The sequence below is a fragment of the Silene latifolia genome, chromosome 5 (assembly GCF_048544455.1).
Source record: "Silene latifolia isolate original U9 population chromosome 5, ASM4854445v1, whole genome shotgun sequence".
Classification (NCBI taxonomy): Eukaryota; Viridiplantae; Streptophyta; class Magnoliopsida; order Caryophyllales; family Caryophyllaceae; genus Silene; species Silene latifolia.
Window position 1 is genome coordinate 787,005 of NC_133530.1, and position 25,618 is coordinate 812,622.

The 25,618-nt window shown below is 36.7% G+C and overlaps 2 protein-coding genes and 2 long non-coding RNA genes across 7 annotated transcripts; 2 read left to right on the forward strand and 2 right to left on the reverse strand.

The window, feature by feature from the left end:
• Nucleotides 1-722: 722 nt before the first annotated feature.
• On the forward strand, nucleotides 723-4,838 carry LOC141656279 (uncharacterized). 3 transcript variants are annotated; one of them, XR_012548455.1, is made up of 7 exons: nucleotides 723-1,032; nucleotides 2,152-2,186; nucleotides 2,290-2,359; nucleotides 2,967-3,117; nucleotides 3,312-3,399; nucleotides 3,549-3,623; nucleotides 3,697-3,951. It is a non-coding gene; the product is annotated as an uncharacterized LOC141656279 (long non-coding RNA). The 3 variants fall into 3 exon arrangements; XR_012548456.1 differs by lacking the exons at nucleotides 723-1,032; nucleotides 3,697-3,951 and adding exons at nucleotides 4,050-4,095; nucleotides 4,654-4,838 and having other exon boundaries at nucleotides 1,807-2,186; XR_012548454.1 differs by lacking the exon at nucleotides 723-1,032 and having other exon boundaries at nucleotides 1,807-2,186.
• Nucleotides 4,839-6,543: 1,705 nt separating this feature from the next.
• Nucleotides 6,544-7,588, forward strand: LOC141655763 (uncharacterized). The gene is made up of 2 exons (XR_012548175.1): nucleotides 6,544-7,050; nucleotides 7,323-7,588. It is a non-coding gene; the product is annotated as an uncharacterized LOC141655763 (long non-coding RNA).
• Nucleotides 7,589-13,474: 5,886 nt separating this feature from the next.
• Nucleotides 13,475-17,137, reverse strand: LOC141655764 (F-box/LRR-repeat protein At3g58900-like). 2 transcript variants are annotated; one of them, XM_074462821.1, is made up of 5 exons: nucleotides 16,964-17,137; nucleotides 16,665-16,724; nucleotides 15,103-15,671; nucleotides 14,083-15,009; nucleotides 13,475-13,990 (listed from the first exon to the last, which is right to left on the reverse strand). In XM_074462821.1, exons 3-5 carry the CDS (start codon nucleotides 15,499-15,501, stop codon nucleotides 13,814-13,816), a joined length of 1,503 nt encoding a protein of 500 aa, XP_074318922.1. In that variant the 5' UTR covers nucleotides 15,502-15,671; nucleotides 16,665-16,724; nucleotides 16,964-17,137; the 3' UTR covers nucleotides 13,475-13,813. The 2 variants fall into 2 exon arrangements, with proteins under 2 accessions (XP_074318922.1, XP_074318923.1); XM_074462822.1 differs by having other exon boundaries at nucleotides 13,834-13,983.
• Nucleotides 17,138-22,901: 5,764 nt separating this feature from the next.
• On the reverse strand, nucleotides 22,902-25,522 carry LOC141656278 (F-box/LRR-repeat protein At4g14103-like). Its single transcript, XM_074463111.1, has 4 exons — nucleotides 25,047-25,522; nucleotides 23,728-24,686; nucleotides 23,474-23,626; nucleotides 22,902-23,400 (listed from the first exon to the last, which is right to left on the reverse strand). The coding sequence occupies exons 1-4, from the start codon at nucleotides 25,060-25,062 to the stop codon at nucleotides 23,101-23,103; spliced, it is 1,428 nt and encodes a 475-aa protein (XP_074319212.1). The 5' UTR covers nucleotides 25,063-25,522; the 3' UTR covers nucleotides 22,902-23,100.
• Between the last annotated feature and the right edge of the window lie 96 nt (nucleotides 25,523-25,618).

Consider the following 25,618-nt stretch of genomic DNA (forward strand, 5'->3'; position numbering starts at 1 on the left):
CAAAATACAATATTTTTAATAATAATTTTTATACTATTAAATAATGTAGAGAAAATTTAATCAAACAAATATATAAAATGATTTTTTTACAATTGTTTTTATCACTTTTTAATATTTGTAATTTGATACCGTGGGTATCAATCTCATACTCACCCCCCTCCCTGGATATGAGAAACCCATACCTTATGGGTTTGAAGTATGGGTATGAAACCTTCAATTTTGTCAAATAAACACATGGTATGAGTTTGGTTCATTCCAAACTCATACCTCATACCTATATTGGGTGAACCAAACACCCCCTTACACTTCATCAACTCATATCGGCATACGTGCAGTCTTCCTTTCCTCCCTTTCCTCTCACTCCCTTTCCACCGCCACCACCCTCGTCGCATCGTCGGTGGCCATTCATCACTAGTAGAAAAAACACCTATTGCGTCAGTGGATTTACGTCGGTTCTACAAAAACTGACGCAAAAAGTACTTAGTTTTGGCGGGAATGCAGTTTTGCCCTATAGTCAAGCTTTTTGCGTCGGTTTTTGAAAGAAACTAACATATATAATGCGTCGGTTCTCAGTAAAACTGATGTATTTGATCAAATACATCAGTTATGCTACGAAATCGACTTATTTGATATTATGTTTTTGCATCAGTTACAGTTGAAACCGATGTAAATGATGTTTAATAAAAAAATAGATTACACACACTCATCCATCACCAAACCCTGATCACAACTCTCCAACAATACCCACCCGTATTTTTGCTCTCTAGAAACCAAATCCCCAAAAATACTCCACCGCCTTACTACCACATCCTTACCTTTCTCGTCGACGGCCGCTCAGCTCTCTTATAGGTCGCCGGCGAGAACCTCCTTCTCCCATATCGTCTTCGATTGGAGTCCTCTTTCATCTCCTGTAGAATTTTTGCTCTTTTCAGGATGCCGTCTCTTTGGACGTGGTTTGGTGGATGCGATGAGTTGTTCTTCGTTTCTGAAATATATTGTTAACTCCTAAATTGGCAACTTTCTTCTTTCCCAGTAAGGTCAAGTTCTTCATTTCAGTCTTCTTTTCGTTTGAGGTTTATTACATTAAGGGTGTGTTTGGATTGAGAGATTTGGAGGGAAAAGAAAGGGAGGGAGAGTAGGGGAAATAGAATCCCTTGTTTGGATAGCAAATGAGGATAAGGAGTAATTGAGGGGGAGAGATTTGAAGGGATTCAATTTCCCTCCTCCAAGCTTAATCAAAATCTCTCCACAATAGGCAAGATTTGGAAGGAAATTGTATCCAAACACCCACACCCCATTCCCCCTTCCCTTCTCTCCCTTTCCCTTCCCTCCTTCCCCCTCCCCTCCCTTTCCCCCCATTTTTGCTATCCAAACACACCCTAAAGTTGTTTTTACTTTATTATTTTTGTTTGCTTCTCCCTGATCTTTTATCTCTGTTGGTTGGATTGTTGTTTGCTGTATCTACATACCCTTATTGTCAATGTGGGGGAAAGGAAACCCTAACTTTTGGTATCTTCTTCTTTTTCTTTTCACATCCCTTATTTCAGTCTACTGAACTTATAATAGCGCTTCCATTCAAGTTTTCGATTTTTCGGGTTACTTGAGTGTTTGGACAATTGTTATGTGAAATAAGTTTGTAGATTAAGGGTGTGTTTGGATTGAGTGATTTGGAGGGAAAAGAAAGGGAGGGAGAGTATGAGATTTAAACTCCCTTGTTTGGATAGCAAATAAGGGTGGAGGGAAATGGAGGGGGAGAGATTTGGAGGGATACATTTTCCCTCCTCCAAGGCATATCAAAATCTGCTAGCAATGATCCAGACTCCGTTCTTCATTATGAATTTATGCAAGATTACAAGGTTGTCATGTACTTTCCATTTGCTTTGTTGCTGCGAGTCTCATCTATTAATTATTGACATCATAGGATTGTTGGCTGAGTGCATATGCTTCTGTGACTGCATATACTTGCTTTCCTTCTACTTTGTGTAATTTCCCATGGTTTTAGTATTCTCCATCTCTGAGCAGCTGACCCTTGTTATGCATGCTACTCTAAAAAATATAAGTTTAACCAATCCATCTATAAAGCTTCCAGATGCTATTTGTGAGTGTTCTACATCATTGCTAATGTTTGTGTTCTCCTATTTGATATGCTAGGCCACTTGAAGCATTTGGATGGACATATCGAAGAAGTAAGAGGAACTTAAAGTCTTAACTTTCTGTTAACTTTCACATTTTAAACCGTAACGGTATATGGAGTATCACATCCTCTAATATTCTCTTTAAATTGACCAGGTTCCTTACTTTAGTCTACCAGCTAATGATCTGGTTGATGTCATTGGCTCATTGCTCCATTGTGCTACAAGTAATAGTTAGCTTTTCACTTTCTAACACCTAAATAATAGCTAAAGTCTCCATTGTCTTGTTAGATATGCACTCCTTATTGCTTACTCCTATGATGAAACCGATACGAGAATTGTGTTACCAATTCCAGCATTCTCATTAAGTATGATGAAATTGTGACCATCCGTGTTATGAACTCCATGAAAATGGATGATACTTTCCAGATGAATTTTGATGGAGGCATTTCCTAGAACAAAATTTGTTATGCCACAAGATAACATTTGAAATTTCAATATTTTAATGAGCCAAATGACCTCAGATAAATTCAAGTGAGACAGTCTGACATCATGGGGATTTTGATTTTTGAGGGTTTAGTATTTTGTAGATCAGTAAGCATGTGATCACTAGGCCACCAATAATCATGGCATTTATGGGTAGGACATACTCCCTCCATCCCAATCATTTGCTTACGTTTTATATTATTTGTGAGAAGGAGTATTTTAAATAAAGGTAAACAAATAATTGGAACGAAGGGGGTAGAAATTAAAATCAACGATATTTGTTATGTTCTTGGCTCTGTCATTAGGATTGTTCATTTATTTTTCAATACTGACATTCTGAAGTTGCAGATTGTGGAGAAAGGACTTATGACTAAAGCTGATTATGATGAAGTTAAAGTAAAGCCTTGAGTCTGTTTGAGTATGGACAAGTTCATCTACTTTCATACTTTTCTTGACAACCTGATTGTCGATAGTTATCTAATAACTACTAGACTTTTAGGTGATCCTTCCTTCCCTGACCTTCTACTATGCTTTTTATTATGATTTATCATAAAATTAATGAGCTAAAACATTGCACAATCTTGTCACACGAACCTTGATTTTCAAATCGTTACTGATCAACGAATAAGATCTGTTGCAAAGAAAAATTCAAGTTAATATAATATAAATTAACTTAATAGTAATTGGATACAGGTACTGAAACGGTACTAAAGCAACACATGGAGAACACACCTTGGTGCCATGGTTGCTTAAAGAGTTTGCAAGATAGTTTTTTTCACAGGTACTTTTAATGTTGATATTAGGTTATTTATATAGTGTTTGTAAAATCTATCTATTCCTATAGGATTAGGAATATATGAGCTAAAAGATAAGAGTCCACAAATAGTGTTCTACTCCAACATGAATCTCAGTTTGTGACCTTTCAATTAGGTGACCTGAGCCTCTTAAGAGTTGAATCGCCCGGACAGGTTAGCATGGTTAAGAAACTTGAAGAAAATCTCCAAGGTGTGTGATCAATTCATAAGATTAAGTGATTAACCTATTCTTCTCTAACATTCTGACTATATAATTTGAACAGGTTAAGGGAGTATAGCTTATAGGAGGGGCATGTCGATTTTTTCTTAATGAAGATCTACTATAGACAATCAAGCTTACTGGTTACCGTCGTTGGCCGATGACCTATTTTTCCTAACATCCTATACACTGGTTTCTATTTTGTTGATAGGTTTGTTGTTTTAATATATTTGAAACATTATGTATGATACGGAGTACTCCCTAGATATTTTGGTAATTGACTGTGGATAATCGATTGAGTGTATAAAATAATTGTTGATTACTGTATCGTCTTGCATTTGTGACCAAGGTTCTGCAACAAAGGCATTTGGCTTAATTTACCTTGATTTTTTTTCTTGTTTATGTGTTTTGGATCAGGGGATCAGCCATGCTTCCTGGTGCATCAATCCCTATTTTGTCTCAGGTAACATTTTTCCACTACTGACTCTTTTAGTGTCGTTTCTGAAAATGAGAAAACAAGATGATAATCTTTATATTATGGAACATGAGCGAAAAAACAAGGTGTGGTGAATTCAAGTTCGACGATTATTCTTTTTTTTTTCATGCTTTCCTTTATGTTATTTGCTAGATTTGATTGGTAACGATTATCTGTTCTTCAACTTTTTTTTTTCCTTCCTCTTTATGTTGTGGATTGATTGTGTGGGGCTGGAGGACATTGATTTCGATTAAATGATAAATGCTAGAAGTAGTTTGTATGTGAAGAAAAAAATTGTCAGCTTATGTGTTGATTGTTTTACATGTGCGTGTGCTTTTGGCGGTGTATCGATCAGATGTGGTCTAATTCTGACTAACTTAGAACCGCTAATACATTGAGTTTTTAATGAGCATATTTATCATAATTATATGCCATATATTGGTGTGTCCTATGTGTTTAAGAGTCGCTCATTTTAATTATGTATCCGGTATCAAATATTCACGAGAGTCTGCTATATAAAGCGATGCAAGCTTCATATTTCTGCAGACGATGATTACAATTTTTTGAAGTTCGATTTATTTGCACTATGATGCGACTAAGTGATGAGGATTGAAGATTTTTATTTATGTTTTGCACATGGTAGCGTATCTTCGATATTTGTAGGCTCTTAACAATATGATACAATTTTGTTTTTTGTTTCAATAAAATTTGTCCTAATGGTTCAAATTAAATCGGAAGGTTTTTCTTGTGTAAAAAATGCCGGAGTTTCTGAATTGTAACAGGTTTACTTCTTATGAGCTATACGATTCATTCGTGTAGGGTTACGATAAAAATAGAAATATTTTTAAAAAAAATTACAGAATCAAAGAGAACGGTTAGTACCATCACAACTGTTCTCTTTGAAATGATAGAACTAAGGCGCCAAAAAATCGAAAACTCTAACAAAGAGAACTGCCTTATCAAAGAGACTGGTTATTTCATGTAACCGTTCTCTTTGATATATCAACGAGAACGGTTCTAAAAGGCAACCGTTCTGATTGTTGTTACAAAGAGACCGAGTTGACTTGATTTCAACCGTTCTCTTAGATCAAAGAGAACGCTTGGCCACAGGACGGTCCAAACTACGTATAAGAACGGTTACCAACCGTTCTCTTTGATCATTTTTGTAGTAGTGAATAGACTAAAGCTATACAAATATGAACTAAAGTTATACAAAAATGACTAAAGTTATACAAAAATGGACTAAAGTTATACAAATATGGATTAAAGTTATACAAAAATTGACTAAAGTTGTACAAATATGGACTAAATTTATACAAATATGGACTAAAGTTATACAAATATGGATTAAAGTTATACAAAAATAGACTAAAGTTATACAAATATGGACTAAAGTTATACAAAAATACTAAAATTACAGTATGACAATTTATATAAACTTGTCATGTAAATTTACGTATAGTATAACTTTAGTCTTTTTCTCTATAACTTTAGTCCAAAATTGTGTAACTTTAGTCAATAATAGTATAACTTTAGTCCTTTTTTGTATAATTTTAGTCCATGATAGTATAACTTTAGTCCAAAATTGTGTAACTTTAGTCCATAATAGTATAACTTTAGTCCTTCTCTGTATAACTCAATGAAATTTGAGAAAAAATAAATAAATATACATTTAAATTTAAATACTAAAACTGAAAAATTTATATAACAAGACGAATTTTAAAGAAACGACATTTGTAAAATAAAAAACAAGACGATATTTGAAATGTCAAAATATGCATTATAATAACTTTAATATGTGTAAGATTAATACTAACAAATAGAAAAAAACAACTCCAAACAAAAGTTATACAAAAGTTCTACCCTTAAAACATTAAAGTTATACAATTTACGACTAAAGTTATACTCTTAAAACATTAAAGTTATACAATTTACAATTAAGGTTACACTTTTTATATTTTTTTTGGGAGTGTTATTGTTTGTGTTATTTCAAATTTGAGTTTTTTTATAAAAAAGTGAGAATTGAGAAAATAAGTAAAAAGACGAGAATTAACAAAATAAAAGACAACTAAAGAAATAAAAGATAACAAAAATAACGAATGGAAAAAAACAACTCAAAACATAAAAACTAACACGGAAAAAAAAAAAAAAAAAAAACAGGCGGCGGCGGCGGGTGGTAGGGTTGTGTCGGTGGTGGGTGGTGGTGAATGAGGAAGAGAGGAGTGAGTGATTAATTTGGGTTTAGGATTTTTTGGGGTTTTGGTTTTTTTGGGGTTTTTTTAGAGAGGAGGAGAAAGTGAGATGTAGAGAGATGAGGAGAAAATGTGATAATGAATTAACGAAAGATGGATGAATGAATTAGTGAAGGAGAAGATTAACACTACAAGAAAACAAGGCAAAGGCGACGGAAAAGCTACAGTCGCCAATTTGGCGACAGAAAAAAAAAAGCGGGCGACGGAAAACAGTCGCCAATTTGGCGACTGTAGCTTTTTATCCGAAAATCTGTAGGAAATCCACGGGCGACGACATATTATCCATTTTGGCGACCGAAAACAGTCGCCAAAATTGACGACCATTACCCGTCGCCATTTTAAGTGGACAAAAACAAAACACGGCCCACACTCCCTCACCATACTCACTTTACATAAACAAATACTCCCTTCACAAAATACGGAACCCCTCATATCTTTTTCACCTCCCTCTTTAATTTCTTACTTTACCAAGATCAAAAACAACAAAAATTAAAAATCAATAATCAATAATCAAACTCCATGAACATCACTCGTCATCCATAATCATCTGTTCTTTCAAAAAACCGCACAAATTCAAAAAAAAATCAAATTCTTCGAACAACAATTATTGAGCATCTTCATCGCAAAACCCAAGAGAATAGAAATCAAAGTCGTTGGATCATAGGGAAAAAAAGGATTGTTGATTATCTAGGTATTTTATTTTATGTGTACTTAATTAATTAATTAGTGTTCAGACACGTAAGTTCAATTTTATTTTCCCCAAAATTATTGTTCACCTTTTAAATTAAATTTTTCTGATTTTAATTTCTAAGTTTTTTGGTTATAAATTAATATGTATGTCAAATTCTATTCGATCTTACTTGAAAACGATTTTACCTCCAAAAAATAGCTTAAAAATGAATTAATTAAATTATTATTGTGGTATAATTCGAAATTTATTTATAGTAGTGGGTATTGAATCAGGCGAAAAGGAGAGGAGAAGCAGATGACGGAAGACAGATCGGGCTTTCCCAACAATTTGGCAGTGAAAATGTCTTTGATTAATGATGCCATATTGAGATGGTTTGTTTCCGAGTTTGATTATTTTAGGTAGTTTTATGATTTGTGAAGTATGTTAATGTAAATTTAGTATTTTAGAGCAATATTGTAATGTAAATTTATATTGAATTGCAAAAGGATTGTAGTATTGGCGATAATGAGCATATTTTCTTTATACAATGTTTTAGATCTGTGCTTTTTTGTGTTATAAGAGTGGAGTTTTGGAAGAACAAAAGATTAAAATTTGTGGAACTTTTGAGAAGAGTGAGAGGTGAAGTGGGCCATGAGGTTGCTTCGGAAAGTAGTCTTCTCTTGAAAACAATCTGCCATTTGCAGCTTTTTTTTTTATTTTTTTAATCTTAAATTGGCGACCGAAGAAAAAGACATTAGAGACTGTTTTCAGTCGCCAAATTGGCGACTAAAGACAGTCGCCAATTTGGCGACGGGTTTCTGTCGCCCGCTTTAAAAAAATCCGTCGCCAAATTTGGCGACGATGTCCTGTCGCCAAAAGCGACTAAATCTAGCTACGAAGTGCGGGCGACGGGCCTTAGTCGCTATATTCATAATGGCGACTGTTCTCAGTCGCCTTATATGGTCGCCTTTGACCTTATTTGTTGTAGTGTAAGTTAAGGAGGCAATTAGAGTAGATTCATTTGTGGCCATTCATTGAGATGAAATCTCATCCCTCCATCCCCTTCATCCAATGGCCTAGATGAAGACTTATGGATTTAATATATATATGGGACTTACATGATCCTCTCTCTCTCTCTCTCTATATATATATATATATATATATATATATATAAGTTTTTCTAGGGATATATTGTTGAAATTATTTCACAATTTATGGTAAATATGAGTTTTAACTTTAATGTATCATGATATATATTCTTAACAACTAGTTTCAAAATCCTTACTTCGTACGGGTTAATGACCTTGATTATTTTAAAACTAAGTTATAGAACATTATCGAATAGGTGTTTCGAAATTCAAATTCGGATGTCACATAATTCTAAAAAAAACTTATGGTATTCTAATAGGTACTTGATTCTAATCATTAAGTGGTAGCCTCTAAAGCTTTGTTATCTCGAATTCTAACAAAATTTGCGAAGTACTAATCAATAATCATCATAAGTGTAAAGAAATCGAGGTGTTTTGATAAACCTTATGATTAATACAAAGACAGGTGTGAAATTAATAAATAATTTACATTTGTTGTATTTTGTGAAAGGGGAATAAAGCAAATGTAAACTATTGACGGGGACGGAAGGAGTATATATTTTGTTTAAACCATATACCTATCTTTCAAATATGGACAATTTACTTACACGTGTCATACTTTTAAATAAGTCATTTCAAATCTGGTCGCCCTAGACGTGAATTCTTGTAGTATTTGGCGCGGCAAAACAGGATACGGGTGCGGGTTTTTGGATGGTTTTTGGTGCGGGTTTGGGCACGGGTATGGGTTAGGTTGGGTGTTGGGTCAGGTGAGAGTGTGGTGTTGGATGGGTTGGGTGGTAGCTTGAGTATTGGTTTGGGCTCGGGAAAAAAAAAAGGGAAGGGGTTGGGTATGCGGGGGTTTGGGAAGGAAAAAGAGGGGGAGAAAGGTGAGTCTACGGGGGTTCGAACATGGGATCAATGGGGGGATGGGTTGCAACAAAGCTCGCCTCGAAACGCGTTTAAAAATCGAGCTTAAAAACCGTTTGAAAACCTCGTTTAAAACCGCTTTTAAAATCAAATTTTTCAAATTAAATAAAGCGATATATAAAATACGAAACCGTCACACATTTCATTTCAAATAAATTCAAAATAAAAACTCTGAACAATAATTATAAAAGCTTTTGATGGGGCATATTCTGCACCGCTGACCAAGTCAACATATTGAGCAAGGTCAAGGGTATCCACAGCAAAGTCAACGACTTAGACAGCCTAGCCGATGGAGCCCATCGACTGTCACACTGGTCTCGGCGGACAACTAGCCAGTAGGGACACATATCCGCGTACTCATATCCAAGACCCCTCGGCCAGCCTGCCATAGGTCCATTGGCCGAGGGTAGAACGGTCTTTCCACCTGCTAGCCACTTGGCCACTTGGCCACTACGTGACAAAAGGTGAAAGTCTATAAATACTCCTCAACCTTCATTGAGGAAAGGATCCACAAAAATTGACCTAATAACCACTACTCATCTGGTAATATCTTCCTTATCTCTCTACAATACACGTTTAGTCAAGTAACGCATACTTAGCCCTTTAAGTTCACTGACTTGAGTGTCGGAGTGAGTACGCTCGGCAAAAGCCGAGCCCTCAGTTTGTTCATCGTTTCAGGAGAGATCAAAGGAGGATTCAAGCAAAGACGACATTCTACAAACTACGAGTGGTAACAAATATCTGCTCTGGAATTACACCCGGAACAGCTTTAAATTTTAAATAAACTCAAAAATATGAAAACCGATGAAATAAATTTCATTTATTTCGAAATAATTTAAATTTCATTTAAATTATAAAATCGTCAATAACGCTTGTCCCGTATCACAAAACGTAATCCGCTAACGAGAGATGTGAGTAGACATGTGTCCTATCATCATCGGGTGTTTTGTCGAAATTTCTGTAAATGTCAATATCGACGGATACAGGTATCTACACATATCAATTGCTCTCAAAGTCGTACCCATCGTACTCGTCAACAAGCAAAAAAACATGTGAGGATGGAATCGGATAAACCATAACAAGGACCCAAACTATCATCAAATGTTGCTTTAAGGACCTCAACTATTATTATGAAGCTTTAAGGACCTCTCCACATATTTTAGACCAAAATGCCCTTATGTTTAATCTAATTTCTAAATACTTTATTGGTTATTATAGTTGGAACGTCTAAATATTGATACTCGTGTTTCGTAATTGTTAACGTAATCAACGGAAACATAGTTTCAATTATAAGGCGCCAACTAGAAGTGAACATGGGTTGAGTCGGGTTGAGTTGGGACGAACATAGCCAATAAAATAATCCCCAATATGAGTGTTGTGCCGGATGGGGATACACAAATGGGCCTTGATGGGCCCAAGTGCAGTCCTTGCGGGTTTCGACAAGCATTTAGGTTTTTTCGGGCTACGAGGAGTCTTGACCATTACATAAAGGCTATTGCTGAATAACAAAGCAGTACATGAAGTTGTATCTTACAATTTGATGATCAAATAATGGGATGCTCACAGCTAAATAGGAGTAACTCATTTAATTGATTATCGACATTAATGATGCGCAAAACAATATTTTATAACTTAACTATTGTATATAAATTTATTGTATATAAATTTGCAGATGCTACTAAGTTTCTAAAAGTTTTTAAAAACTTTTGGAAATGCTCTAAAAGGATACTTTGAAACTTTTAGAATACTTTGAAACTTTTAGAATTTGCAAAGAAGTACTAGGAGAATATATACTCCTTCCGTCATTTTGTTCAACCATTGGAAATGCTCTAAAAGGATACTTTGGGTCCTTGTAGTGGACTTTACTCGATGGAATCGCTCCCCTTGAAACAAGATCATATTTCGGACAGCCCATAAACACCACAAGTCCACAAGGTAGCCATTAACTTAATATTTTTAGCTTCCGCATCCGCATTCGCATCCGCATCCGCATTTTTCCAAAGTAATTTAACCAATTAATGATCCACTCCCTAATATCCACGGACGAGTAACAATCACTGCGAATACCTAGATCTGAACACACTCATATACGCCTTTTGAGGCAACAATTCCGGAAGAGATGAACCCTAGTTTCAATAGCTTCCTCATCCGTGGAACATAGCTTACAGGTCATAAATCTACTAAACGCAATCCCACAACCACTTATAACCAAGTAAGTTCCGCCGTGGAATAAATTTGGATATATGACATAAGTACCATATTTCCAATTTCTTAGTATTTAGCATGATGCGAGAAATCCCACCCTATTATAACTTTTTAAGGGTTGCTTGAATCGAGCTCAACTAGAGCCGCACCTTTAATATTCGAGCTCAAACCCAGAACTGATTAGATGTTTGCATGCTTTGCTATGTTAATGGTTTTATGGGTAACCTGACAACTAGATCGGGTCGTGTTGGGTTCGTATTCGTGTCACATGTAAACGGGTCACAAAACTCCAACTCAAATCCGACCCAATTAAATCTCGTGCCGTGTTTGTGTCAACCCACTTACACAAATGAGTCATCAAGCCTTTTTGTGTCGAGTTTGTGTCATGTGATAGAGGATCAAGAAAAAATAGGATTAATTTAGCAAATGAGTTATTCATGCCGGGTTTGTATTTAGAGAGTTCAACTCAAAACCCAATTAAATATTGGGCCGTGTTCGTTTCGACCCGCTTACAAAATGAGTCATTAAATTTCAACCCAAACCTGTTAATTTCGTATTAGGTTCATTTCGTATTTTGGTGTCTTGTTATTGTTTGTGAGCTCTACTTATGGGGTAATCACAAATTAGTGTCTGAAAAGGGTGATGCATTACATAAACACAAATTCTCATAGTAGACAGACAATATCCGTCTAAAGCTGAAGATGAATAGTGTCTGTCTAAAATGAGAATTTGTTCTTATCAGTCCATCTCATTGTAAACGACCACTATCCGTATACACAAATTCTTGTTTGTGACGGCACATATCCGTCACTCTTGAGTGACGGATACCATTTTACCTCACAAAGTACCCACTTTTTCTCTCTCTGCAACACTATTCATGTGGTCCCCTTTCTCCACTAACCCATTTTGTTACCATTTTTACTCACAAAATATCCGCCACAAATGGTAACCCGTCACAAGGGGGACCAATTGATCCGTATAAAGCTAAAAACGGATAGTGACAATCTCACAAAATGCAAGTGGGGTATTCATTTCCCACCCACTTGCATTATTCAATTACATAAAAGAGGCCACTTGTAACAAACGAGTGTGTTGTCTGGTTCTCTGTATTCTCTACAACCCGATTCAATCAGGCATGATTTTCGCTACCTTTGATCTAGGGATGGCAATGGGTAGGGTCTGGGTAGGGTCCGCCTAGACCCGGACCCGACCCGAGATTTTTCCTTTGGACCCGTACCCGACCCAGACCCGCAAGGGTCTAAAATTTGAGGACCCATACCCGGACCGCATGGGTAAGGGTAGGGTCCGGGTCACCCATGGGTCCGAGTTTACCACTTTTAAGAACAAGATTAATAAAGAATGATGGGTCTATAATATTAAAAAAAAAAAAAAAATTCATACTACTTTAACATTATCAGTTTATTAATCTGTAGTTAATGGTGGTTGTCGGTCACGGCTATTAGAGAGGTGGTTGTCGGTCGCGTATCAGTGCTGTGGTGGTGGTTTTCTTGTGTCAGTGGTGGAGTGGTGGTATTGTCAGAAGAGTTTGGTTGAGTTTTATCACTTTATGGGATGAGGGAAGAGAAAGAGACTTTAGTTGAGTTTCTACAGTCAGTATGAATTCAGAAAAGTTGTAATTTTGATTTTTTTTCTTTAATAAAGGGTCTAAGGGTCGGGTATGGGTCTCATAACTTAGACCAGGACCCGGACCAAATATTTTTCAAGACCCATACCCGACCCATACCCATTGGGTCTGAAAAAATGAGACCCATACCCGACCCGTTAGGGTCCGACCCTGAGGGTCTGGGTCGGGTCCCCGACCCATTGCCATCCCTACTTTGATCACATATAAGGAGACTGGAGCGGAGCGGAGCGTATTCAAAATAAAGACGAGAGTATAAGTCATATATTTACTAAAGAATCAACCCAAAATCGATTTGTGGGAAAATAATATTAATGAAGTGCCTATTTAATCACTTTTGAGTTGTCGATAAAACATTTGATTTATCAATCGTTTACTAGGAACTACAACTCGAGTTTTCGTCCTTGCTTTTTCAACAACCTAAATCGCCATATTTTCTTACCAATTAAAGGCAAGGGCAAAAACCCGAGTTCTAGTTGTTAGTAAATGATTCATAAATCGAGTGTTTTAAAAACAAAACATGACAAACTACCCGATAATAACAGCTATTTGGCAATCAAGCATCAGAACAACACAACTGAACTCCTAAAACGGTTTTATATTACAAAACACCATTACAACAAAGAGATCCTAAAAGCTTCAAAAGTCATTTACCATTTAAATCCCTAGCTATACAACATGAAAAGTACCGAGTACTTGTTAGGATTCTATCCCTTTCTTCAAAAAAAGTATGTGCAGCCATTGTAGAAAGTTGTTGCAATGTTTATGCACTGATTTCGCAACAAAAACATTGCAACAACTTACACAACTCGCAATTCAACAGCAGCAAAGAAGCAAAAAATATGAACAAGGGTTAACAAATTCAGAAAATCGGGTCATTTGTGTGCAGTCATTTCTGTTACTTGAATGAAATTGAGCAAGTTTAAGAGGCTATGACCATGCCCATCTGCTCCAAAGCAATAACCTTCTCTAGAAAACACTTGACCATGCCCATCTCTACACTCAAGCTGGTGAGATCCTTGAGGTTGCTGACCTTCAAGCACGACGAAACACAAGAAGGAACCGGGTAATCACCAAGCAAGCAGTCAGCGTCTAGACCCTTCAAAAGAAGGAAGGATCAGTCAAATTCAAGCAATGCCAAAGTAATTTGACAGTATGATTTCAAAGGGTACAAGACTTGTAGCTAAATACCTCCAAGCATTGGCCGAATAAGTACAAGATCTGGCAGTTTGAGACACCAAAGATAACATCAAGCATAGTGTTGCAAAGATCTTGGAGATCCTCGAATTCATCATCATCGAAACCAACCTCAAAATGACCATGAACCAGAGAGTCAAGGTTACTGATATAATACTGCTCTGGTACACTTTCGCTATACTTCAGATAAACCAAACTCAGTAGATTGAAATGAATCGAAGAGCCATTAAGTTGCTCAAGAACTCCACCTATTCCGACATCAAGTGTCAACTTCTTAGGCAAGGGATTAGAGAAAAAAAGATCGGATCCATTCCAATCACATCCTATTATCACCAACTCCTCAAGCAATGGGCTACCAGACAAACTCCCATCCATACGAAGTTCACCATTAGAAGGGAAAAGAGTGCTATCCCCCAGGAATGAAACCTCTTTGAAAAACAGCACTTTCAAAAATGGAAATGTTACAAGCTTCGGAACATGCAGGATAAAGTTGCAATCCAACTTTGAAACCGTTAAATTCTGACAAGTCAATTCAGGAAGTCGCAGAACAAAAGGGAGACCCAATTCGACAGATAACTCGATTTTAGTGACCTTGTGCAAGTATAACGCAACATTTATCCAATCAGTAACTAGGGAATACTCGAACCTGGTAATCTGTGACTTCTTGCACTGAACCAATACCCGATTCACAAAATTCCTAAAACAACTATTTCTGTTTGGAGCACCAAAACGGAATTGAGGGTGAATGGACAAAGAATCATCGAAATCACAATCAGTCGTAAGTTGGTTAGCTGAGAGATTACTTGTAGCCACAGCGTATTTCGAGGGAAGCAGAGACAGAGTATGGCCCAGAATGTTACCAGGTAAATTGTTGCCCTCCATAGCCACCACCACACGAGCACTCCTTCTTCTTCGAGGTATCTAGTTATCAAAAGACGACGAAATTGACACAGTTAGGTGAAACTACAAACAACAAAATACGAATTAACAAACAGAAGAAAAAGAATAACTTACCCCGTTTGGCTGGAAAATTCTCGCCAAAACTACCAAGCGCTCGCCAACAACACCGGTGTACACCCTCAAGCCCAGGCGGTGACCTACCGGTAACCAAGAGAAGCACAAAACCTGTCCCACTTGAAGAGCCCTAGAGTTTACAAACTCCATCCAACCGAAAAAGAGCCTGGCTAAAATGCGGCGGCGGCGGCGGCGACAAGAGCGAGTTACGAGACTGAAATCAAATAAACGGTTGTAATCTTGGTCGTATGCATTAATTGGAACAAGTAAACGGGCATCATAGGCTGCTGTTTCTTGCGGTTTCAAGTTCTGTGTTACGAGTTGGAGGATACTAGGGTCAATTTCAAATGCATTTTGCAAATCGTCCACAGCAACAGTTTTATACACAACATCCCCCATTGATGGTTAATTTCTGCTATTAAGATATGGAGTTCCTGGTTGTTAACGAAGATGAAAGGGAAAGAAAGAGAAACGAAGAAGAAAGGGGATAGAAAGGCGAGGAGGTGATCTTTGAGTATAGCCGTATAGGTAGCAATCGGCTCAGTGGGGTGAACTAGATGCCTGCCCAGCTGAAACAGGAACAAACATATAGTTAAATATTATCAAGTAGAACCAGAGGCAAAAGAACATCCTAATCATGTAAATGATGGCAAGAGAACATAGAAAGTTATGGCCATCCAAGATCCCTCATGTAGTTTACACAGAAGGCAGTACAATCAACAGAAGCAGGTATAAGGTCACCAGTCATGACTCTTGCAGGATTGAATGAGGTCAACACGCACCAAGCAAAAATTTCTGAGATTAGTAAACAAAGATAAACAACTAGGATGAAAAGGGGGAGATGACTCAATGTGTGTTACTTTAAGTTGTTCTTAGTCAACAGGGTGAGACATTTAATATTGATCCAGTAAAAAGTTACTTAGATATGAGTTACGACAGTATGTCGTTCAATTTGCATCAGGACACATATTAAGAGTAATACCATGTCAGAAGAGAAATATATACATGTATAACCCTTACAAGGCTTCTGATTCTCTATTTAGATTTTAGAATCAATAACTTCTGATAACAAAAATCTATGAAGCGAAATTGTCCACGACTCAATTTGTTTCAAGAAAAAGATGCAAGTCCCTTTGTATAGCGGGATTCCTATTTTAAAAATTCCTCTCATCAAAACCCCCAAACCAGGAAAAAGATAGGAGCTTGTTTAAATCAGAGATAAATTAGTAGCATGCACGGTGTTTTTACTGACGCTTGCATTCAGAGTAGTACAGTATTGACCGAATATAGCAATTAACGACAATCAGGGCACTTTTGTAAGTAATTATGGATTCAAGTATCAGTCATCGAAGTAGGCGGTCATCAGATGAAAAGAAAGCAGTAAAAAACTTGATATTCAGGGGCAAAAAGAAAAGTAAAACGTAGAAACAGTTAGCATAATGATGAAGAACATTAAAGACCTAACAATGTTCAAGAACATATTAAAGACCTAACAATGGCAGTGACAAGGGCATATTCTATATAAATAAACAGTTGTAAAACATAGAAAAAGTATAACTTACGACTACTTGAAGCAAACATGGTGTACAAGAAGGCGTCTCTGGTCTGATTCAATAGATACCCTGTAGCATAACAAGAAACATTGTTGAATGAGAACTACACTTCAATTGAAAATGATGAAGATTCAAATTATTTGAGAAGATTTAATGGGCTTTGCGACATTTTTTCGCTACAATGAACAACCATTCTTGCTAAATTCAATAAACCCCCAAAATAAGAACCCTAATTCAATTACGAATAACATCAAACTGCAAATTCATTATTTCTCAACATAAACTAAGGATTAAGGAGGATAATTGACCTTCAATTGTGAAACTTGATGATATTGATGTTCGTTTATTGATTTGTTATGGGTAAATATTGAAGAAGAAGATGATGAATAGAACAAGAAAGAGGGCGGGAGGGGAAATTAGAGAAAGGGTATTTTGGTCAGTAAATTTATGTTTTAGGGAGAAAATTCAAATTAAGTCGGAATATTTCGGAAACTGACTTTGGTAGCAAGCTCTATGCCCATATACTTTATAAGGTAGTGATTTAGTAAGTTTAGAAAATTGGTTTATATAAGGGTGTACGTAATTTATTTTCGTTGTACAAATATTACTCATTACCGTACATTTTGGACAATATTTTCCATTTGATACCCTTAACAAAAATAAAGTTTTTTTTTTTTTTTGGCAGCCGTAAAATAGAGTAGACCTAACTAACCATAGCCTTACAAGCAAGGCTATGAGCAACAGTATTGAAAGATCTAGGAATATAACTAAAAGCTAAGTAATGAAAAGAAGAAAAGCAATCATAAATATCCTGCAAAGTCGCCTTAAGAAGATGATGTGGTCGCTCCATCCCTGTGATCTGCAAAATCAGTAATAGACAGTTCGAAGAGATCTCCAAATGGCGTATTCCCCTTTCCCTAGCCCATAAAAGTACCAAGTACACACCAAGACCTTCCGCCTGCAACGCCGATTCAGCTCTAATACTCCTGTCTGTGCTATAGAACCTATCCCCACTTTCGGACATAGTAATCCACCCAACCCCTGCATTTTCCAACCATTTCCATCCCGCATCAACCATCACACGAACATTATCACAGTCACTGATCATACCCACAACACACACCGGGTTACTATCACGAATCCAATTCACACTATCCCTCCCAAAAGTAATAGTATTGCCCATAGATTCACTTGAACCTTTTTTAATATCATCAATGGCACGAATCCTGGTGCTTACTATTTGTGACCAAAGATTAAAGAACATCATAGGATGAAAATCCACTCCTTGAAGCAGTATTCGGTTACGAATACTCCAAATACACCAAATTGTGGCTAAAAACCGCACCTGGCTTTCCTCCCTACCCTCTAAAATTTCCAAGACACCCAATCAATAACCCATGTATCAATGCTTAAAAACGAGTCATGATTTGTACGAATACCAAGCTCAGAACTAGCCCACAGCCTTCGGGACACAGGACAGTCCCGAAATAAATGCTTCATTGTTTCCATGGCCATCTCTCCACCCCGACAAAACTTACAACCCGGATTCACCTCAATTTTTTTTTTTGCAAAACTACTTCCCACAGAGAGCGAATTAGTAATGATCCGCCATATCAGAATTTTCCATGTTGGTGGACCCGGTAACCTCCATAGTTTTTGTTTACAAAAAATACGGCAAACCGTACTTAGCCTCTCCTTGTCCTTATGTGTTCCTTTTCTTTCCATATAATCTTTTTTTTTTTTTTTTTTTTTTTTTTTTGGTTCATAAGAGGGCTAAGCCCGAAAATTAAGGAATAAAACGGGGTGTAGTAACATCCAACAGATCTTCACGAAGGATCGTTCGAAGAGCTTCAGGGGGAGCGTCAAGGTGCTTGATGATGGTAGACGAGTGTACTCCTTTATTAGCTAACCAATCGCTAGCCTTATTTGCTTCTCGAAATACATGGCGTATGTGTACTGTCCAACCAGGCTCCCGGATTAGTTCTTTGCAACGAAAGACTAAATGTCGAAGACTGTTGCTAACCAATTTGTCCTCCAAAACCAGGCTGATGCAAGATTCATTATCCATATGGACAAGGAGTTTCTTAATTTGGAGAGCCCTTGCTCTTTCAAGTCCGGCAACCAAGGCAAGCATCTCCGCTCTCATAGACGTACATATACCACCCGCGAATAAATAAGCTGAAATAAAATTACCTGTGTCATCCCGAAAAATACCTCCACAACCCGCGTGTCCCGGATTCCCCTTTGAGGCACCGTCTGTATTGAGAAGACACCATCCATAAGGCGGAGGATACCAACGAATAAACACTTCCTTGCGGATGGAACCAGGTGAAGGAATGAAAAGCGAGAATTTATCGAACACTGATTTCGAAGTAGTAAATTGTTGATGGAGGAATTCGATTGGGTACGTTGGATTCTCATGGGCCCTATCAAACGCGACGTTGTTTCTCATGGGCCCTATCAATCCCATAACCACTGTTCACACTATAGTTACTATCACTATTATGTAACCAATAGACTTCATCACTTGTCTGTGACCTACAGATGGGCTTAGCTAAAATAGCTTTTACATTTTCATCCACCAAAATATTTCTAAGCAAATTTTCGTTCCAAGTGACCCCCACACCATCATTGCCATTTATATCCTTAGATCTTTGACCTTCAAGTGTCGAAGACCCACATGATCCATCTCCAAAAACGCCTCCTTAGGTTCCGGATACTCCCCATTGACCCATATATTAGTCCATACATGTAAATTTGAGTCCAAACCTGGTTTCCATCCAATATGTTTCCTAACAATGTCTAGACCATGTAGTACGCTCCTAGCACCCCATGATAAATTGTTTCCATTTTGAACCACCCAGATTTCCTTCAACACTTCATCACACATTAGCTTTTTACGAAAAACACGCGTGAAAAAGGAACGATCACCTGATAAAATCCTCCACGCATGCTTTCCTAGCATTGCCTGATTAAGGCACTCAATATTCCGAATACCAAGGCCTCCTTCTCTTTTCGGTAAGCTAAGGAATTTTTGACTACACTAGTGGATAGTTCTCCCCAATCTACCACCCGCCCACCAAAAATGCGATAATAAGGAATTCTCCTTATTAGTAACACTTACCGGTATTTTAAATACCAAAATAAAGTTGTAAACCTACTTTCCTCAATCATCAAACACACAATCCGATCATAGATGAGAATTTGGGTGTAGAGCATATATTTAATCAGCTAGTTGCAAATTAGTGATCAAAATAATGTTTATTTCAATTTATTTAAATTTTAATAAGGGGTTGTTTAGTGGTGGCAAAACCGTCAATTTGGCAGTGTTGGTCATCGATGGTTGAATCCGGACAATTTGATTGATTTGAGATGGCTTGGATACATATCATCTTGAGTCGATCAATTTGATTGATTTAATAAGGGGTCGGGTCGTGTCACTATATGAATCGGGATGGCTTGGATACATATCATCTTGAGTCGGGTAGGTTTGGTTTCAGTCGGCCTTAATCGGATTACGAGTCATCATCGGGGCGGGGATCCATTTTCCCTCCTCCAAGGCAAACTAAAAAATCTTCCCAATAAACGAAAGATTTGAAGGAAAATTGTATCCGGACACCCATCTTTGGGTGATTTCCATACATAATGTTGTGAGATAAAATAATTCCCACCATATGGTTACTTGAAAAATAATTTCCACCATATAGTTAAGGCAGGATTGGATAAACCAATGTAAGTATTGTCTTGTAAGAAAATTATTCCCTATATATTGATGTTTTGATTTTTAATTTTTTTTTTAATTTTAAGAAGACATATTTAGGTATATATTATAATTATTTGACGTATAATACTATATAATAATAAAATTTAAATTATAATTATGAAAAACAATTTAAAATATTTATTTTTTATTTGAGTATATTAATATTAGTTTAAAAAAAAACTTTTTCATAGATTTATTTTTTGTGCTCGATATATCTTTTCATCATTTTCTTTTTGCGACAATTAGCCTTTTTTTTTGCAATAAGCCAATTTTTTTTGAATTATTTACATTTCAAACTTGATGTATGATTTATTGCAAAAAAAAAAAAGACGAATAAAAGATGAATTATAACACAGACTTGTACTACCTTCGATGTTAATTTTTAATTCAACTATTTCGGACAAAAAATATAAATAAATCTATGAAAAAAGTACGAGTATTTTTTACGTAATATTAATACGCATAAATAAAAAAAAATTTAAATTCTTTTATCATAATTATAATTAGAAATTAAAGTAGCAATATGTAGGGAATAATTTTGTTTACAAGACAATACTTACGGAAAATTCAGTTTTATTGTTTTCTCCATTCCTTAGCTTTGGATTATCCAATCCTTTCTAACTTAACTATATGCGGGAATTATGTTTCAAGTAATCATATGATGGGAATTAATTTATCTCTTAGCATTGGTAAAGAAATTAAGAAATCACCCCCATTCTTCATTCCCCCCCCCCCCCCCCCATCCCCATCCCCACGGGGTACAATAGTGAATTACCATAATTCTACACTGCAACCTAGAATTACCATAATTCAGAGATCCTAAATAAATTAGGAAATTTCCTAATTCATTAATATTTTTCAAGTGTGCACTTATATATATACATACATATACTCAATACTCAATAATACAAATTAAAGCGTCCAATTAATCAATCGTACACCGAAATACAAAATATAATAATTGAGAATAAGAAGGATGGGAAATGTGTTGTTAGTGGCCTACTTTGTCATTGTTTTTTTAATTATTTGTCTCTGTATTGTTCTTTCAATGCTTATTTGCACATTATTATCCAAGTGCAAGCAATGTATCTCACGTTGGCGTCGTACCGATGAGAACGACATTGAGATGGGTCATGTCTCCTCGACAGTCGAGGTGGTGGATGAGAAGGTGATAATGGTGGTGGTTATAGACGAGGAGAAGAAGAAACAAGTAGCTGAAAATAATTGTAGTGAATGTGTAATTTGTTTGGAGAGTTTTGAAGATGAAGATTGTGGTAATAAGGTTCTGGTAGTGGCATGTGAGCATAGGTTTCATGAAAACTGCATTCAGTTATGGTTAATTCAGACTAATGGTCATGGAACTTGTCCTATTTGTAGAAGTTTCTTACAAGTTACAAATAATTGATTTTTGTGTGCGAATGGATTTTTGTTAGATGCACGATTTAAGTAAAGTCGTTGATTGTACTACAAATATCTTATCATAGCTTGTATATCTCAAATTGTAATCACTGCATTATATCTATGAATAATAATTATATTATAGATCATAAAATGTTTTGTTCTTATTTTTGTATTGTATTTAATTATGTATAAGAACAAGTTTTTTTTCAGCATAGTGGATATAATTGTTCGAGCTTGGAATAACAAATGAGAAAAAACTAAATCTATGTATGACAGGAATGCAAATTTTGCGTGCATCCCAAGAAGTTACATGATACAATAAACTGGGAAGGACTTATTCAATTAATTGAAATTTGCAAGTTAAACTGATCAGAGTCACCAATAATATTAGGCCTCAGTCATATATTTCGTCGTTTAAGAGCCGATTGCAGATATTGTCATAGAAACCACGCTCAAATCATCGCAGTTGAGGGCTGTTCAGACTTAAACTTTGCTGGATCGCGGTTGCCACTGCTAAAGTGCCAGGGGATGTTACTGAGGCGCAGAGCTGCATTCTGCTAGTAGTTGAAATTGCGACGGTAAAATAATTTGGCCTAGCTACACTAGACATCACCAACTTATTAAGAGTTTGTGACGTAATAGACCCAATCAAATTTTCGGACAAAATCCTATTCCTACTTTGTTTCGGTTTCCCGAAACCTTCCATACTGCCCTATATACACACCCTCAGCTATATACCCTTCCAGAATTCATTCAATTCATTGCAACAACACAAAACAAAGAAAGAAATAATAATGGAGTCTACAACTTATGAGCTTGCACTAGATTGCGACATTTTGTTTGAAAAAAATCGTAAAAAGATTAAGAAGACATCCTTCATGATTACAACACTCTTCCATGACCATTATTCTTCCTAGATTTAAACATGTCTTGTTTTGATGATAACAAACTGTATTTTCATGAACAATAATGCTCAAATTCACTGCAAAAGCACCTTTGATTTATAACGTCAAATTTAGAAATTTCAGGTGACGTTTTAGCAGTCAAGTTTTGAGAATTTGAGTAAATTTACAGCATTGCAATACCAGTAAATATTTTTTATGCAAGTAAATAAACAAGATTTCCCACATCAGACAATCGCTAGTCACTCTTACGAGTTACGAGTAGTCTCCCTCCATTCCACATAGAAGTTCGACATTTCCATATTCCATGTGAAGAGAAATTTGTGTATATGTTAACTTCCATATGGAACAGGAGGGTATATGCCAAATTATAAACTAATTATCTCACTCGGATAGAGCAGGCCCACGAGGCCCTAGGTAGTTGTGTTAATTTCCTCTTGAGCGACCCTTGATTCACTTGACACTCGCTTATAACCAGTTCCTCCAATACTGATGCGCTTCTAAGAAGAAATCTGACCAACTCGAGCTCCCGCTCTGTCCCCCAGTATGTTTCTATTTCAATTCTTTTGAGAGAAGTGCCGCAACACGAAGGGATTTCTTGAGTGGTACTGAAATACAGACGCTCCAAATCAGCTGCCTCCCTGTCCATTGAAAGGGGAGTAGGACCAATAACGAGCCCCTGCAAGGAGAGGACAAATTAAAACCACAGTTCGCTGCCAAACATTAGAACAGCAAAGACACTAAACACCAACCTCTGGGAAAACCAGTGTTTCTAAGATAGGTGAGCGATGGAGAAGCTGTAACAACACTTTATTCCATTTCGGATAGCAACCACAAGACAGGTCCAAATGTCTTAGATTATGAAAGACAGGCAGTTGATCCTTTAAGTTACCAAGACCTAGAGTCTTCATCAGAAAGAACGAGGAATCAGAAGTTTCATAGTTAGAGAAAAGGACTACAGTTAGAAGGAAACAAAACTATAGCAAAAGGGTAAAAAGTGACAAACCTCTACGGACACGCACTCCAAAGACAGACGCTGAACATTATGTGCCGCTCTGACAAGGGAAAGCATGACAGGAAATGAAGGATCCGGATCTTGAATTGCGTGCACAATGTCGATGGCAGCGTCAACAAGTGCATTCATAGGGGTGATAGAGTAAGAAGATGCTAAGTAGGCAGCGTAGGTAAAATACTGCAAGTTAGGAGTATCAATAAGCACAACCTTACTGGCAGAGAGGTCGTCGTTATTAATAAATATATGCAATGATCGGAGAGAAGGAGAAGAGATGGTAATATAATCTGCTACCACCCACCAGCCACAGACGTCAAGCTCTTCAAGTAAAGGGCAGCTTGACACTATCCTAGACACAATATCACCGAGGTTGAAATCGGTCGCACAAAGGTGGAACACTTTCAAGTTTGGGAGAAGAAAGGTTGGCAAGTTAGAAACCAGAGAAACATCAAGGCTGACATCTAGCTTTAACACCTCCAAAGTTTGACAAGTGAAAAGCTGTGGAGGCAGCTGACAATAGTTGCGGATATGAATACAGAGATCAATCTCCTTAATCCAAGTGCGATTTAATGGAAAAGAGATCCACGCATTTAAGTGAGAAGGGTCCATGTGAGGGAAACAATCATCTTCACAGTGATTGATGGAATTACATCCATCATTGTACCTTGTTAGCAAATCCCCACCAAATCGAAGCCTAAACCTGGTGAGATGGGGAGAGAGGGAAGCCTTGAGGACAGAATCCACAAACAGTTTAAATGTTTGGACGCGGTGGAGTTGGTAGGGGGACTTGAGGCAATGAGATATCGGAGAATCATGGAAGTCGAGGGTTGTCATCCAAGGAAAAAGGCGGTGCATCTTCTTGGACAAGACAGTGGTGACTGCAGCATCTTTAGTTGAAAGATGAGAAAGAATCCGAAACAACAAATCATCTGGTAAGCTACTCATCCTATCAACTGTAGATGATGAAAATTGCAATTAAATAAGTAAAGCATACTACGACACGAGGCGAAAAATAAAAGCTTAAAATTAATCCAACATTATATGATTCAGAATCAATGTCATAACAGTGGAGTATTAACTAACCATTACAGTCGATGAATGGATGAATGAATTTATTAATTAGTGTAGCATTATATTCATAAAAATACAATACATATCAAGTTATCAAGGTAAACTATGTCATCTAGCAATGATTCCAGAATAAGGCAAGTATCATCTAAAAACACTCCAGGAACACAATTAATACGAGGATCATAGCAATTTCAAAACGCTAAGAATAATAAGGTAATTAAAACAAGAGAGAAATAAAATACCTGATTGATTCTGCATGGTCAAACCAATTCAATTCAAATCAATCCAATTCTATCTACGGTAATTATTGTGTGAGACGGTTCGATAAGAGACTTATTCTTCTATTTAATCAATCCAATGTCGGAGGAATAAGATGATTATACTACAGTGAATTTGAGTAGGAGAGGGAAATCAGCTGCCTCAATGCCAACGGTTTTAAGCTAACTTTTCCGAAACGGTAATATTAAGCTTTGGGATGATTGTCCCGGAAACTTGAATATATAGTGTCGAAATTTGGGAAATTTGCGGCCCATGATTCGCGGGCTTCAGTCGAGCAAGCTTTCGAGCTTTTAGAGCCTGAGTCGAGCAACTCGTCTCGGTATCATCACACTATCAATGCCTAATTAAAGTAGGTTTTTTCAGAATAAAACCGCAATAACAGGTTAGGTTAACCGAACCATTTCGACAAAGCGGTTCGTTGAACCGAACCGTTAACTTTATTATGGAAAAGGTTCGATTAAGGTTCGCAATTTTAGAAAACTGGTTAACAAAACTGAACCGTTTCACAAAAAGATAAGCAAAATTAAAATATTAT